At 35.5% G+C, this 15239-nt stretch overlaps 1 protein-coding gene across 4 annotated transcripts in view; it reads left to right on the top strand.

Annotated features, from left to right (window-relative positions):
* Positions 1-13866, top strand: part of LOC127866181 (germ cell-less protein-like 1) — an 81647-nt gene extending 67781 nt beyond the window's left edge. For 2 of the 4 annotated variants that reach the window (XM_052406602.1, XM_052406601.1), the window contains exons 14-15: positions 6562-6649; positions 7554-13866. In XM_052406602.1, coding sequence (XP_052262562.1) covers positions 6562-6649; positions 7554-7673 — 208 coding nt within the window. In that variant the 3' untranslated portion in view covers positions 7674-13866. The remainder of the gene's footprint in view (positions 1-6561; positions 6650-7553) is intronic. The other 2 variants (XR_008042881.1, XR_008042880.1) reach the window with 2 other exon arrangements.
* Positions 13867-15239: the final 1373 nt, after the last annotated feature.

The raw sequence follows: 15239 nt of genomic DNA, 5'->3' as shown, positions 1-15239 counted from the left end.
AAACAATGTAGGAACGAATGTCGTCTTTGTCATAATTAGCGTAGAAAAGATTTCTGTGGCAACAAAAGTCCGGATACCTATTAAAGCTAAACATTTAACGTATTTAGCCGGTACCGGTAAAAGAAAACTCGGTCATAAAGTAGGTCCTAATCCAAAAAATAGTGTATGTAAGTATATGGAACACTCGTATAAAAACAAGAATTTTCATTAACCACAACAGGGTTAAAGCACAGGAGTGCACCTTATTTGCCGAAAAACTACACCATCTTTACTGTAAACCATGTAACTCAAAAAAAAAAATTACGAATCAACTACACACCGGTTGTTTTCAAAAGCTAATAAAATAATTTATCAGGAAAAATTAAGATCAGTACCATTGATCCAGCAGTATTTCGATACTAGCCCTCAACTGCACCTTATTTGTCGAAAAACTACACCATCTTTACTGTAACCATGTAACTCAAAAAAAAATTTACGTAAGAAGTTCACACTCATGGAAAACATTTTGGTCGGTCACCGTAGTGTCCAATAAAGCTTCATTTTCCGATCGTTTCAAACAGCAGAAACACAAAGATTACATGACTGTTTGTCAATTTCTATTATAGCATATTTATATAAAAAAATTAATAATACTATGGGCTTCCCTCCTGTGGGTTAAATAATGTTTCCGAAAAATACAAACATAAGAGATGTATATATATATATAATAATACAAACATAAGAGATGTATATATATATAATACATCTCTTATGTTTGTATTTCATGTATATATATATATATGAGTGAATCCGGCTTATGTGCGACAATTTATGTCTTCGGGTTTTAATGCAGTATAAAATAAAATATTTATATGAATTGCGATGTAATTTTGCATTTTTAGACAGAAGTTAATAACAGAAGAAAAAAACATTATATGAATGGTTAATTGCCATTGACATTTTACATAATTACCGTCCTGATATCATAAGTTACCAGAATATGCATGTCTTCGCCAAAAAATGTGTCCGTTATATGTACTTCTTAAAAAAAATGTCAAGTTTTAAGTTTAGCGCAAGAATTGAAAAACCATTTACGAGACAGTCATATAATTTAAGAACAAATGCACGTTATAGTATTATTACTAGGAATACTAATGCTAAGGACTTGAAGAAGGGTTATATTTCACTGAAAATATAACTTCTATCACAAAGAGATAATTTATTTCGTCATTTTTACGATTTGATTGTATCTATAAACAATTTACGAGCCACCAGTTACAAGTCACGAAACATAGCAAAATGGTCTTTAACCCATTTCTTTCCAGTTAATACAGTATTTTCGGATCAATTACGTCATATTTGAGTTATATATGATGTCCTAACATAGGATCGGACATTTTCTTGAACTTGGTTTCCAATATAGAAAAATAACACAGGGTAAGTGTTTTTATCATGTTTTATGGTGATTTTCATATTTATATCTGGATTATATTCGATAATTTTTGTATTAAAACACATTATATGAAACAAATAGATAGAGGAACATGAACTATAAATAATGTTTATTAAATAAATGCTTATTATATCTTGTGTCCTGTAAATGGTCATTTTGTCCTGTAAATGGTAACGTTTTGATGCAGCAATTATATACGTGTTAAAATATTTAACGTTTACAACAGATTTTTATGTCCCCCCACCACTATAGTGGGGGTCATATTGTTTTTGCCCTGTCTGTTGGTTTGTTTGTTTGTTTGCTCCACCTTACACATTTGCAATAACTTTTTCAATATTCAAGATAGCAACTTGATATTTGGCATGCATGTGTATCTCATGGAGCTGCACATTTTGAGTGGTGAAAGGTGAAGGTCAAGGTCATCCTTCAAGGTCAGAGGTCAAATATATGGGGCCAAAATTGCTCATTTTATGAATACGTTTGCAATATTGAAGATAGCAACTTGATATTTGGCATGCATGTGTATCTCATGGAGCTGCACATTTTAAGCGGTGAAAGGTCAAGGTTAAGGTCATTCTTCAAGGTCAAATATATGGGTCAAAATTGCTTATTTAATGTCACTTCTGCAATATTGAAGCTAGCAACTTGATATTTGACATGCATGTGTATCTCATGCACATTTTGAGTGGTGAATGGTCAAGGTCAAGGTCATCCTTCAAGGTCAAACGTCATGTATATTGGGACACAGTGTTTCACAAACACATTGCTTGTTTTATGTTTACATCTGCATGCATGTGATATTTTATGATAATACAATACAAATTGTCCATTATAATGTTAAAAATTGACGCATTTATAGCAATAATAAGAAAAATGAAAACTACATGATATCCTTTAATTATAGAATGGCTAAGTCGAAGGCCCAAAGAATGAAGGAGTATTGTGCAAGAAAGAAAGCTGAACTTGGTGATGCATGGCTCAAGCGAGAAAACCAGAGAATAAAGGGGTATTTTGTTCCAATATCAGAGCTAAGTGAAGAGAAACTAACACATAAACAATGATTAAACAAGAAGCACTGTGAAACATATCGAAAAAAGCTAAAGACAGTGGCGTGTGATGAAACTAAAAAGTCTGGAGAAAAAAATAAAAAAATGGATGCACTTGAAAATGAAAACGGTGTCTCTAGCAGTACTGTTATATCAAATATTCAACATGAACATTTAGTTGTTAGAATGAGATTTGATACACCAAAGGAGTCAAGTAGACAATTGCGCGGAAGAATACGTGTGTCAAGAGCCCTGGCAAAACAGTACAGAAAAAATGAAACATTACAGGATGAAAACAAATCATTTCAGAGAAAGCTAAACTCAGTGCGTAAACGGTTAAATAGATTGGAAAATAAGCAAAGGAATGCGCCATCAACACCAAGAAGTAAGTCAGACAAGCTATCGAGAGATGCTTGGTTAGAACCTAGACGTTTTCCCGAGATAAGACAAAAGGTGCTGTTTGCTGAATGTTTGAGTGAAGAAATCAAGGAAGCATAGAAAGTTAATAACCAAAATGTAGTAATGAGAATCGTATCAGGCAAGATCATAAAAAAATACAAAATGAAGAAAGCACTTGGCACAAGCACACTTCTTGATCGTAGGAAACTAAACAACTTATCAAAATCGGTTACACATGTGAACAAGCGCACAAGAAACCCAATGATCAATAGTAAAATAACAAAAGAAATACACGAATTCCTGTCAAGAGATGACAACTCAAGAGTGTTACCAGGTGAAGCAGATGCAATTAAAGTAGGAGCAGATTAAGTTCAGAAACGTGTACTGAATGATTACATGTATAATTTACACACAAAGTTTCTAGCTGAAACAAGTTACAAAGTCTCCCACAGTGCATTTTATAACAAGAAACCTAGATCGATTGCTCATGTTAACTTCTCATCAAGGAGCATTTGCCTATGCCAAAAGCACCAAAACTTTGCACTGAAGCTAAGATCCTTGAAGAATTATAAAGTGACATTAATAACGAGTCCTGATAAATTTATGGAAATCACACAGTGATGAAGAAGATGTTAATAAGATTTTGAGCAAAATACAGGAAAAAAGTGTGCGCTATCAAGAGTGGAAAAGAATGAAAATGAAAGATGGAAAACAAAAGATGAGAGTAGTTGACTTAGAACTGCCAACCGAAGAGTAAAAAGAAATGATGAAGAAAACACACACAGAATTTGCAAGTCACATACACAAAGTAATACAACAGTACAAAGGTGTTAAAGTAATGAAGCATAAGTTGCCAGCTAACCATGTCCTAGTCCAAATGGATTTTAGCAAAAACTACTGCTGTCAGAATATGGAAGAGGTACAAAGCGCGTATTGGAATGCTACAGCAATAACTCTTCATCCAACGGTTATGTATAAAAGAAACATAAACAACACTATTGAACACAAGAGTATAGTGTCAGAAATTCTTCAACATAAGGCTAGTATGGTATTGGCAATCGTTGAGAAAGTGATCGCAATTAATTAACTGCTAAGAAGTTTGTAGACGAGTTGGAGGCGATACATTTTTGGACTGACTCACCTACAAGTCAATATCGAAATAAGACAATTTTTAACTTTTTAAGCAATCTTGAAAAGTCACATGGCATTACTGGATCCTGGCATTTTTTCGAGAGTGGGCATGGAAAGGGTCTGTGTGATGGCATTGGGGATACAACAAAGCGTAATGCGGACAATACAATAAAGCAAGCAAAAGTAATAATACAAGAGGCGGATGATTTCTTCAAATGGGCCAGTGAAACCGATAGTCAAATTGAGTATGAGAAAATAGAGCAGGCAGAGATCATTCAAAGTCAGGAGAAGGTTGAGAAGGAAAATATGAATATAAAACCGATAAAAGGTACAATGAAGATCCATAGTGTTGTTGCAGCTTCCCCAGGAATTGTGAGAACAAGAGAAACAACTTGTGTGTGTGATAACTGTTTTAAGGAAAATGGTTTTGTTGAAAAAAAGCCAATGCCTATGGTTAGAACAAAACTTAACAAAACTAATACAAGAAATTTAAAACAGTGAAATACAAGTGAACATTGAAGATTAAGATGCTGATCAAGAGACAACTGTTTAACCTGAAACACTTGATGACAATGAAAATAACTCTGAATACCAGATCATTAATGAGAATCTGAAAAAGAACGCTGATAAGATATGGTTTAATAGAAACAATATATTGAAAGTGATTGAATCTCCTAAACCTACAGGAAGAGCACAACGGATCTTTAAGGTTAACGAAAACCTACTTGCACATATGTTAGAAAAAAATTTAAAGTTCGGACACAATGACCATTTACGGTACACAACAGTTTACATATGGCTCATGATTGTTGTAACCCTTGTTCACACAGTTACTGTTAAGATTGTTTGTACAAATGTTTTCTTTAAATATAATATGCTTTATAATCAGTTTATGCAGTTATCATTTAAAATAATTTGTGTTTACAATATTCCAATTGCAATCGTTGTACCAAGTGAACATTTTTATTAGATTCAACATAATTTTATAATTTGCTGCAGTATTAAAATCAACAAATTATAACGGAATACTCTTGTTTCTTTCATAGAGGTATAAAGAATGTTTGAACAAGTTGTTTTTAAAAATGTTAATAAGCGTGTTTTGAGATAAATGATGAATAGACATTTACGGGACACTTCTTAACCATTTACGAGTCCTCGGGGAAAATTCAAAATAATGTCATAATAACAATATGTTATATCAATTATTTTTGTACGATTTATTAACTTCTACTTTGATAAACAAAATGTATTATCTTGTTTTTGAATAGATTTGTTTCATTGTTTTATTTTGTTTAAGTTAAACAAGTTGTAATAAGAACATGTTTTACTTTCTGTTATATAGTTGACATTTCACCTGTGAATTCAGTAAAAAAAAATAAATTAAAATGTTAAAATAAACGAATACGCATTCAAATGTGTACTATTGTTCAGAAAATACATGGAAATTGAATATGATTAAAGTCTATTGATTTGTAGTTAAATTATAAAATCATGAGTCTTGTCCCGAAAATTACATACTATTTCTTTTACTGACTTTATTAAAACTCGAATTTTGAGTTAACTATCACAGATGTACTCATAAAAATTTGGATTTTAGTCACAAATATACAATGGATTCAAAAAATAAACGAACATAACAAATATTTAAAACTTTATTTTTCTCTAAAAATATTTTGTTAATGTCATTCTGAAGGCGGATCGATCCATATATGTTGCACCATTCAGATATATATCACAGTGATGTACCATTGAGATATTTATCACAGTGCTGTATTATTTAGATATCTATCACAGTGCAGCACAATTTTAATGTCTATTACAGCGGCACAATGCTGTCATCAATTGTTTAATTGCTTGTGCTCAAACGACTTGTTCTTGGTGTAAGTCAGGGAAAAATCATCTGTCACCTGCTTAAGTGAGAAAGAGCATGAGATAATTGATAATATATAATTTGCACAGCACTTGACAAATAAATTGATTCTTTTGTATTTTTTAAAATGAGACTTGCTTGTTCTGTTTGTGACATCAGCATAACTGAATGCACTACTGTTGGTGAATATCTGTTATGTTTGGAACATGAATGCCTTAATGCATCAAGGCAGTTCCGTAATTTTTTATGATTGATTCAATCGTCAAGAAAGATATTATAGATAGATCCAGCTATTCACAAAAATTATCATGTTCTTCCCTAGCTATTAACCAGTAAATATTTTCTGCCAAAAAATGATTAAGTGGCCAATCATATGTATATTTGTGTTGCTTTAAATTAATGTACATGTCACTAAGACAGCAATTATCCAGTCCATGTATTGTAAGCACCAGGACAAACATTTTAGAGGCGTGGCTATACATTTCTGTTTACAGGTTAATTACCGGTACTAAAGAATTAATATCTATAAATCTAATCCGGAAAACATGTCCATGTGCTCTTTTGTATTAAATAGTTTTATCGCTATAACATGATGCCTGATTTTGATGATTGTATAAGATTTCATACTAATTTAATGATTTTCATTTAAAGACAGGTCTATGGCTCACATGCCTCTGTTTCAGACTGACCATATGCAGCTTTGACTGTGATGGGAAGGAGCTGTCCAGAAAGTCCACAGATGTCAAGCACATCAGCCTGGGCAAAGATGAGGTATAATTCCACTAAGTTAGTAAGGCCACTCTTAAAATAGTAACTGAATGAACCTCAACATTTTCTGTCCTGTCCTGCATTTTGGTTTTGGTGTTGATAAATCTTTTCTGCCACTGCTTATATAGTGTTTAAAGGGTTGATGACTTGATATCATGTGATATCTGTTGTGTATTCAAAAAAATTCTGGATTACAATGGCCTATTTGTGTGATTTATTTCTATGATGCACAGGACATTGTTCAGACTTTTTGGGCATTGTTTAAATACAAATGTATATGATTTCAAAATATTATTGAAAATCGCCTATTTTAAGTTTATCTGTGTCGTGTTCTGATAAAACTGGGCATAATACATGTGCGTAAAGTGTCGTCCCAGATTAGCCTGTGCAGTCCGCACAGGCTAATCAGGGACGACACTTTCCGCCTAAACTTGATTTTCGGTAAGGAGGGACTTCCTTGAAACTAAAAATACCATAAAAGCGGAAAGTGTCGTCCCTGATTAGCCTGTGCGGACTGCACAGGCTAATCTGGGACGACACTTTACGCACATGAATAAAGCCCAGTTTACTCAGAACAAGACACATTTAATAAGAAATGTATCTGTACAAGCTTTTCTATTATAGCCATGCAAAAATGGATCCTAGGACATATACTGCCGAGTAGCTCCAGGCCAGCCTACTTATTTGCCCAGCCTGATCATGCACTTCTCTGTCCATTATTAAGTCCTGCAAGGTCTCCTGGTCTCATTAGAAAAGATTGCTAACCCTCATCTGAGTATATGGATGAAGAGGCATATCTGGAGATATATTTCTCAAATATGTCATAAGACCCATTTTCGCATGACTTGACTAATTTGTGGTCTTGTTATAGAGCTTTTTCACTCCTTCTCTCTGCTTCTTTCTACAGGAGGAGATAGCCCTAGTACTGGACTCTGATCAGAAGTTTCCAATCTCTGTGAGCATGAACGTGCTGTTGATAAGCCCTGGACAGGAACCACTCCCCGGCCTCAAATATCCCAACAGATAGACAGTATGTGGGGCAAACTGACAGCCATAGTAGGACACCATAATAAACCATTGGACCCTTTGCTGTAACAGAGTGGGGTTTACAAATGTAAGGCAGTTACTGGTAGAACTGGCCTTGCCAAACTTCATTTAACATAGAAAGGATAGGTGCTAAAGGACCATGATAGTAGCACTATTGACCTTGTCATTGTGCTGCTGTGGCTTATGGGAATAACAACTGTTCGGCTGCAACTGCTTTTGAGGAAGCCAAACCTTGTTTTAAAATACCCAAGATATGAGCTGCCTCATACCAAAATGGGTTTTATGCCATATGCACTAAGCATAGCTTCAGACTAGCCCGTGAAATTGCTCTACCCTGTTGACACTTTCCGCCTAAACAAGATTTTCGGTAAGAAGGGACTTCCTTTAAACAAAAAATACCATAAAAGCGGAAAGTGTCGTCCCTGATTAGCTTGTGTGGACTGCACATGCTAATCTGGGACAACAATTTACGCACATGCATTAAGCCCAATTTTCTCAGAAAAAGACACATTTGATAGGGGACAGGATAGCTCCTTATCAGACTGCACAATGTTCAGGCTGGTATTGAGCTACTATGGTCACATATATCACAACAACCATTTTTCATGATAAGGATCATTTAGTACAGTTATCAGCTGTTGATAATTGGTACAATTTCTTCCAGCTTTTTGTTTAAGTTTTTTCTTCATTTAAGCTATGTTAAATACAAAGGTAATGTGAGTTTTGATAACTCTTATTGATTCCTAATTTCCAGCAGTTTATGTGAAATTTTCAAATATTTTATGAACAGTTATGTAAATGATGTTCATGGTATATTGAGTAAGTTGCATTGTCACAATGTTTAAGTTGTTTTCAATATTTTAGATAGTAACAGAAGTGTTTTAGTGTGATTTTATTTAATTTTATTTAAAGCACCTATGTTCTTTAGGGTATTAAGTAAGCACTATAATTAGTGTGTTTTTATGTGTTTCTTACTAGATTTAGTTATTGTGAAAGGTATGGCAACTGTTCTCTCTGTCAATAAAAGTTATATTCACTTATTTTATTTTGATTTGAATATGTTTGATTTTCAACACGGTTAATAAACATGTTTGGAATGTAAATGGTGCTGCTTTATATTTAATACTTGATATATACATGCAAGTATGGCTTTGTTTATATATTTGTTCATTTCATGAATATCCAATCACATCACAAAGTGCAGTCTCATTAAACTGGTTTTACTGTGTCAGATTTTATTTGGTTGACTCCATTCTCTCTCCCAATTATGAAATGGATTAAATTGGACCATTTATTAATATAGAATATGCAACTAATTGGAAAATGGATTAAATGCTATGGTATGAAGTAAGAAATCACTAATTAAATCAGTTTGGTACCTGGGGCCGTATTCTAGTAGCTTCTTAAGTTTTCACTTAAGTTAAGAAATTTCTTAAATAAATTTCTTATGTTAAATTTGAAATGTAAAAAAACAAAACATGAGACGCTTATTAATTCTCTTTAAACAATTGCTTTTAGAGTTAAAGGAAGTTAACTTAATTTTAAATATATGAGAAAAAATACACAGAGTAAAGAAATGTATTAAGTGAAGCTACCAGAATTTAACTTAAGTGAAATCATATGTTTAAAGAAAAAATGGCGGAGATAAGAAAAAATATTGCGCAATATTTCAACTTATTTTTTATGCCCCCCTTCGAAGAAGAGGGGGTATATTGCTTTGCTCATGTCGGTCTGTCGGTCGGTCCGTCCACCAGGTGGTTGTCAGACGATAACTCAAGAACGCTTGGGCCTAGGATCATGAAACTTCATAGGTACATTGATCATGACTCGCAGATGACCCCTATTGATTTTGAGGTCACTAGGTCAAAGGTCAAGGTCACGGTGACCAGAAATAGTAAAATGGTTTTTGAATGATAACTCAAGAACGCATACACCTAGGATCATAAAACTTCATGGGTAGATTGATCATGACTTGCAGATGACCCCTATTGATTTTGAGGTCACTAGGTCAAAGGTCAAGGTCACGGTGACCCGAAATAGTAAAATGGTTTCCGGATGATAACTCAAGAACGCATATGCCTAGGATCATGAAACTTCATGGGTAGATTGATCATGACTCGCAGATGACCCCTATTGATTTTGAGATCACTAGGTCAAAGGTCAAGGTCACGGTGACCCGAAATAGTAAAAAGGTTTTCGGATGATAACTCAAGAACGCATACGCCTAGGATCATGAAACTTCATAGGTATATTGATCATGACTTGCAGATGACCCCTATTGATTTTGAGGTCACAAGGTCAAAGGTCAAGGTCACGGTGACCCGAAATAGTAAAATGATTTTCGGATGATAACTCAAGAACGCTTTTGCCTAGGATCATGACACTTCATATGTACATTGATCGTGACCCGCAGATGACCCCTATTGATTTTCAGGCCACTAGGTCAAAGGTCAAGGTCACAGTGACAAAAATCGTATTCACACAATGGCTGCCACTACAACGAACAGTCCATATGGGGGGCATGCATGTTTTACAAACAGCCCTTGTTTAACTTAAGAAGCTACTGGAATACGGCCCCAGGACAGTTTCTATTGTTGAAGATATAGTTTTAGACATCAGTAATACATTTGATTTGCTATATTGAACAATTTTCTATCATATCAAATAAGAGTAGGATATCAGTGATGGTTATTATGCCCCCCCTTCGAAGAAGAGGGGGTATATTGCTTTGCTGATGTCGGTCGGTCTGTCGGTCGGTCTGTCGGTCCGTCCACCAGGTGGTTGTCAGACGATAACTCAAGAATGCTTGGGCCTAGGATCATGAAACTTTATAGGTACATTGATCATGACTCGCAGATGACCCCTATTGATTTTGAGGTCACTAGGTCAAAGGTCAAGGTCACGGTGACCCGAAATAGTAAAATGGTTTTTGAATGATAACTCAAGAACGAATACGCCTAGGATCATGAAACTTCATGGGTAGATTGATCATGACTCGCAGATGACCCCTATTGATTTTGAGGTCACTAGGTCAAAGGTCAAGGTCATGGTGACCCGAAATAGTAAAATGGTTTCCGAATGATAACTCAAGAATGCATACGCCTAGGATCATGAAACTTCATGGGTAGATTGATCATGACTTGCGGATGACCCCTATTGATTTTGAGGTCACTAAGACAAAGGTCAAGGTCACGGTGACCCAAATAGTAAAATGGTTTTCGGATGATAACTCAAGAACGCATATGCCTAGGATCATGAAACTTCATAGGTAGATTGATCATGACTCACAGATGACCCCTAAAGATTTTGAGGTCACAAGGTCAAAGGTCAAGGTCACGGTGACCCGAAATAGTAAAATGATTTTCGGATGATAACTCAAGAACGCTTTTGCCTAGGATCATGACACTTCATACGTACATTGATCGTGACTCGCAGATGACCCCTATTGATTTTCAGGTCACTAGGTCAAAGGTCAAGGTCACAGTGACAAAAAACGTATTCACACAATGGCTGCCACTACAACGGACAGCCCATATGGGGGGCATGCATGTTTTACAAACAGCCCTTGTTTATTGTATATTTTGTCCAATAACAACAATACTGCCAATGTCTTTAAGATACATCGGTGGGTATTTGTTCAAGATTTGACAAGTCTCAATACATTTCTTGTACTTTTCGCCTTTTATTGCGGATATGACCTTGTACCTAGGGACTGGTTTCAGTGTGAGCCACTTGGCATGCTTGTCACTTCTGCAATGTTATTTCAAAATCCTAAAATTGACTGTTGAACATTATATTAGATGTTGACACAAGACCTACTAAACATGACCATATGAAACAGTGGGGGAACATTGACTAAAACATGACTATATGAAACAGTGGGGGAACTTTGACTAAAACATGACCATATGAAACAGTAGCGGAACATTGACTAAGACATTACCATATGGAACAGTGGGGAAAATTTGACTAAGACATTACCATATGAAACAGTGGGGAAAATTTGACTAAGACATGACCATATGAAACAGTGGGGAAAATTTGACTAAGACATGACCATATGAAACAGAAACGGAACTTTGACTAAGACATGACCATATGAAACAGTTGGGGAACTTTGACTAAAACATGACCATATGAAACAGTGGGTAACTTTGACTAAGACATGACCATATGGCACAGTGGGGAACTTAGACTAAGACATGACCATATGAAACAGTTGGGAAACTTTGACTAAAATATGAGTATATGGAACAGTAGGGAAAATTTGACTAAGACATGACCACATGAAACAGTAGGGGAACTTTGACTAAGACATGACCATATGAAACAGTGGGGGAACTTTGACTAAAACAAGACCATATGGAACAGTGGGGGAACTTTGACTAAGATATGACCATATGGAACAGTGGGGGAACTTTGACTAAGACATGACCATATGAAACAGTAGGGGAACTTTGACTAAAACATGACCATATGGAACAGTGGGGGGAAATTTGACTAAGACATCTCTATATGAAACAGTATGGGAACTTTGACTGAGACATGACCATATGGAACAGTAGGGGAACTTTGACTAAGACATGACCATATGGAATAGTGGGGGAACTTTGACTATGACATGACCATATCAAACAGTAGGGGAACTTTGAGTAAGACATGACCATATGGAACAGTAGGGGAACTTTGACTAAGACATGACCATATGGAACAGTGGGGGAACTTTGACTAAGACATGTCCATATGGAACAGTGGGGGAAATTTGACTAAGGCATGACCATATGAAACCGTAGGAGAACTTTGACTAAGACATGACCATATGGAACAGTAGGGGAACTTTGACTAAAACATGACCATATGGAACAGTGGTGGAAATTTGACTAAAACATGACCATATGAAACAGTAAGGGAACTTTGACTAAGACATGACCATATGGAACAGTAGGGGAACTTTGACTAAAACATGACCATATAGAACAGTGGGGGAACTTTGACGAAGACATGACCATATGAAACAGTAGGGGAACTTTGACTTAGACATGACCATATGGAACAGTAGGGGAACTCTGACTAAGACGACCATATGGAACAGTGGGGGAACTTTGACTAAGACATGACCATATGTAACAGTAAGGGAACTTTGACTAAAACATGGCCATATGGAACAGTGGGGGAACTTTGACGAAGACATGACCATTTGAAACATTGGGGAAAATTTGACTAAGACATGACCATATGAAACAGTAGGGGAACTTTGACTAAGACATGACCATATGAACAGTGGGGGAACTTTGACTAAAACATGACCATATGACAAACAACAACAACATAACCTTTATTAAGCTCAAATCACAAATATAGTGACACATGAGTATACAGTGACAATGCATCTTTTACAAAGAGTTATTAACAATTGTGACATGGTGTTAAACTTTACATAGAAAATAGTAAAGAGAAAGAGAAGTGGAGATGAAAAAGGATATGAGACATACATTTGAATTGAGTGGGGGAATGATGATGTTGACCTGAGAAATAAACATTTTTTTGCCTTTGGCCTGAATAACCTGTTTGTTTACATGGATTACTGATACAGACTATAGTTATGGTTTTTCCATTCGGTTCTATTTAAAACCCGGTGAATTTGATTGGTTAATTTATTTTTTGTCTGCAGCCCTTCGCTGATCTGTGTGTAAACCCTGGAATTAGGTCAGAAATGTGCGTTTTGTTTGTGTTTTCACTGTTTCCTCTGTAGAATAATCGTGGAGAGTGTTTCATTTATAGATCGCATATTAACTAAACTTTCAAAAGTGACGTATACATTTACATTTTGTAGACCGAAATTGTCTGTTAATGTAATTCTACTTGGGATTAATTGGTGTGTAATGTGTAATTAATTGGTATGAAACAGTAGCGGAACTTTGACTTAGACATGGCCATATGAAACAGTGGCGGAACTTTGACTAAGACATGACCATATGGAACAGTGGGGGAACTTTGACTAAGACATGACCATATGAAACAATAGGGAACTTTGACTAAGACATGACCATATGAAACAGTAGCGGAACTTTGACTAAGACATGACCATATGAAACAGTGGGGGAACGTCGACTAAGACATGACCATATGAAACAGTAGGGGAACTTTGACTAAAACATGTACATGAAACAGAAGGGGAACTTTCACACAACTAGGGCACCTATCATCAATGAGTCTTAAAAGCTAAATATTTCAAATATCAGCATTGTCGAATGATGCGACATTGTCTTGCTTTTTTAACACTCAAACAATGTAGTATAGAAAATTCAATAAACTGGTAATTATATTTGCATAGTTCTGGGAAAACTTGACTAAATGCATGTGCGTAAAGTGTCGTCCCAAGATTAGACTGTGCAGTCGGAACAGGCTTATTCGCGATTAAACTTTCCGCTTAGACTGGACTTTCGTTCAGAAGAGAATTTATTAACGCGAAAAAAAAACATAGAAGCGAAAATGTGTCGTCCCTGATTGGCCAGATTCGACTGCACAGGCTAATCTGGGACGAGTCTTAACGGCCATGCATGAAACCCCTTGTTTTCCAGAGCGAGGCTTATTAATGTGTTTGTGAATATGCGGCCATGCACATGTCGTATCAAACTACCATATTTATTAATACGTTCTGGCAGATAAATATACAAACAACATTAAAAACAACTTTTTTCTGTGTCTGTCATCTATACTAGAATCACAATTAGTTCTAATCAATAAATCGTAAAAAAACTTTTCCGAATTGATAGTCATGTTCGTTTTTTGTATCATTTAAAGTAGCTAATCATAATATCGTTCTTCTACAGTCAAATGAACGTTTCAACATGTTCAGTTAACAAATTGACAGGACTATTGACTTTCAATAGTATGGAAGCGACAATAAATACACTATTTAATGCCTGACAACAGAGATTGTGGTTTGTAATTGGGACTCAGTTATTTCCCGTTGGGAAACATTAATCAAGTTGACGGTAATGTTAGCATTTCAAAAAACTTGTTAAATATTAAAGATATCATTGAAGAACACTAATTAATCACTTGTGCAATCTCTTCGTTCTAGTTATTTCGATACGGCTAAATAGGTCTTAAGTTTTCCTTATATCTAAAATGTGTCGCGTTCTCAGAAAAAATGGGCATAACACATTTGCGAAAAGTGTCGTCCCAGAAAAGCCTGTGCAGTCCGCACAGGCTAATCAGGGACGACATGTTCCGCGTAAACAAGATTTTCGGTAAGAAGAGACTTGCTTTAAACAAAAATACCATAAAGTGGAAAGAGTCGTCCCTGATTAGCCTGTGCGGACTGCACAGGCTAATCTGGGACGAAACTTTACGCACATGCATTATGCCCATTTTTTTTCAGAACGCGACACAAATATATTGTAATTCGGAAACACTGTGACATGTCGTTGAAACAATGGCCAGCAAACAGATGTTAATGCATATGTTTTAAAGCTTTTGTGCGATACATTGAAACGGGGTGTTTTATCTGTGCGGGTGAAATACACCGAAGTGTACTAGA

The sequence above is a fragment of the Dreissena polymorpha genome, chromosome 2 (assembly GCF_020536995.1).
Source record: "Dreissena polymorpha isolate Duluth1 chromosome 2, UMN_Dpol_1.0, whole genome shotgun sequence".
Lineage (NCBI taxonomy): Eukaryota > Metazoa > Mollusca > Bivalvia > Myida > Dreissenidae > Dreissena > Dreissena polymorpha.
Note: the sequence above shows the minus strand (reverse complement) of the source record. Positions and strands in the feature narration are given on the sequence as shown.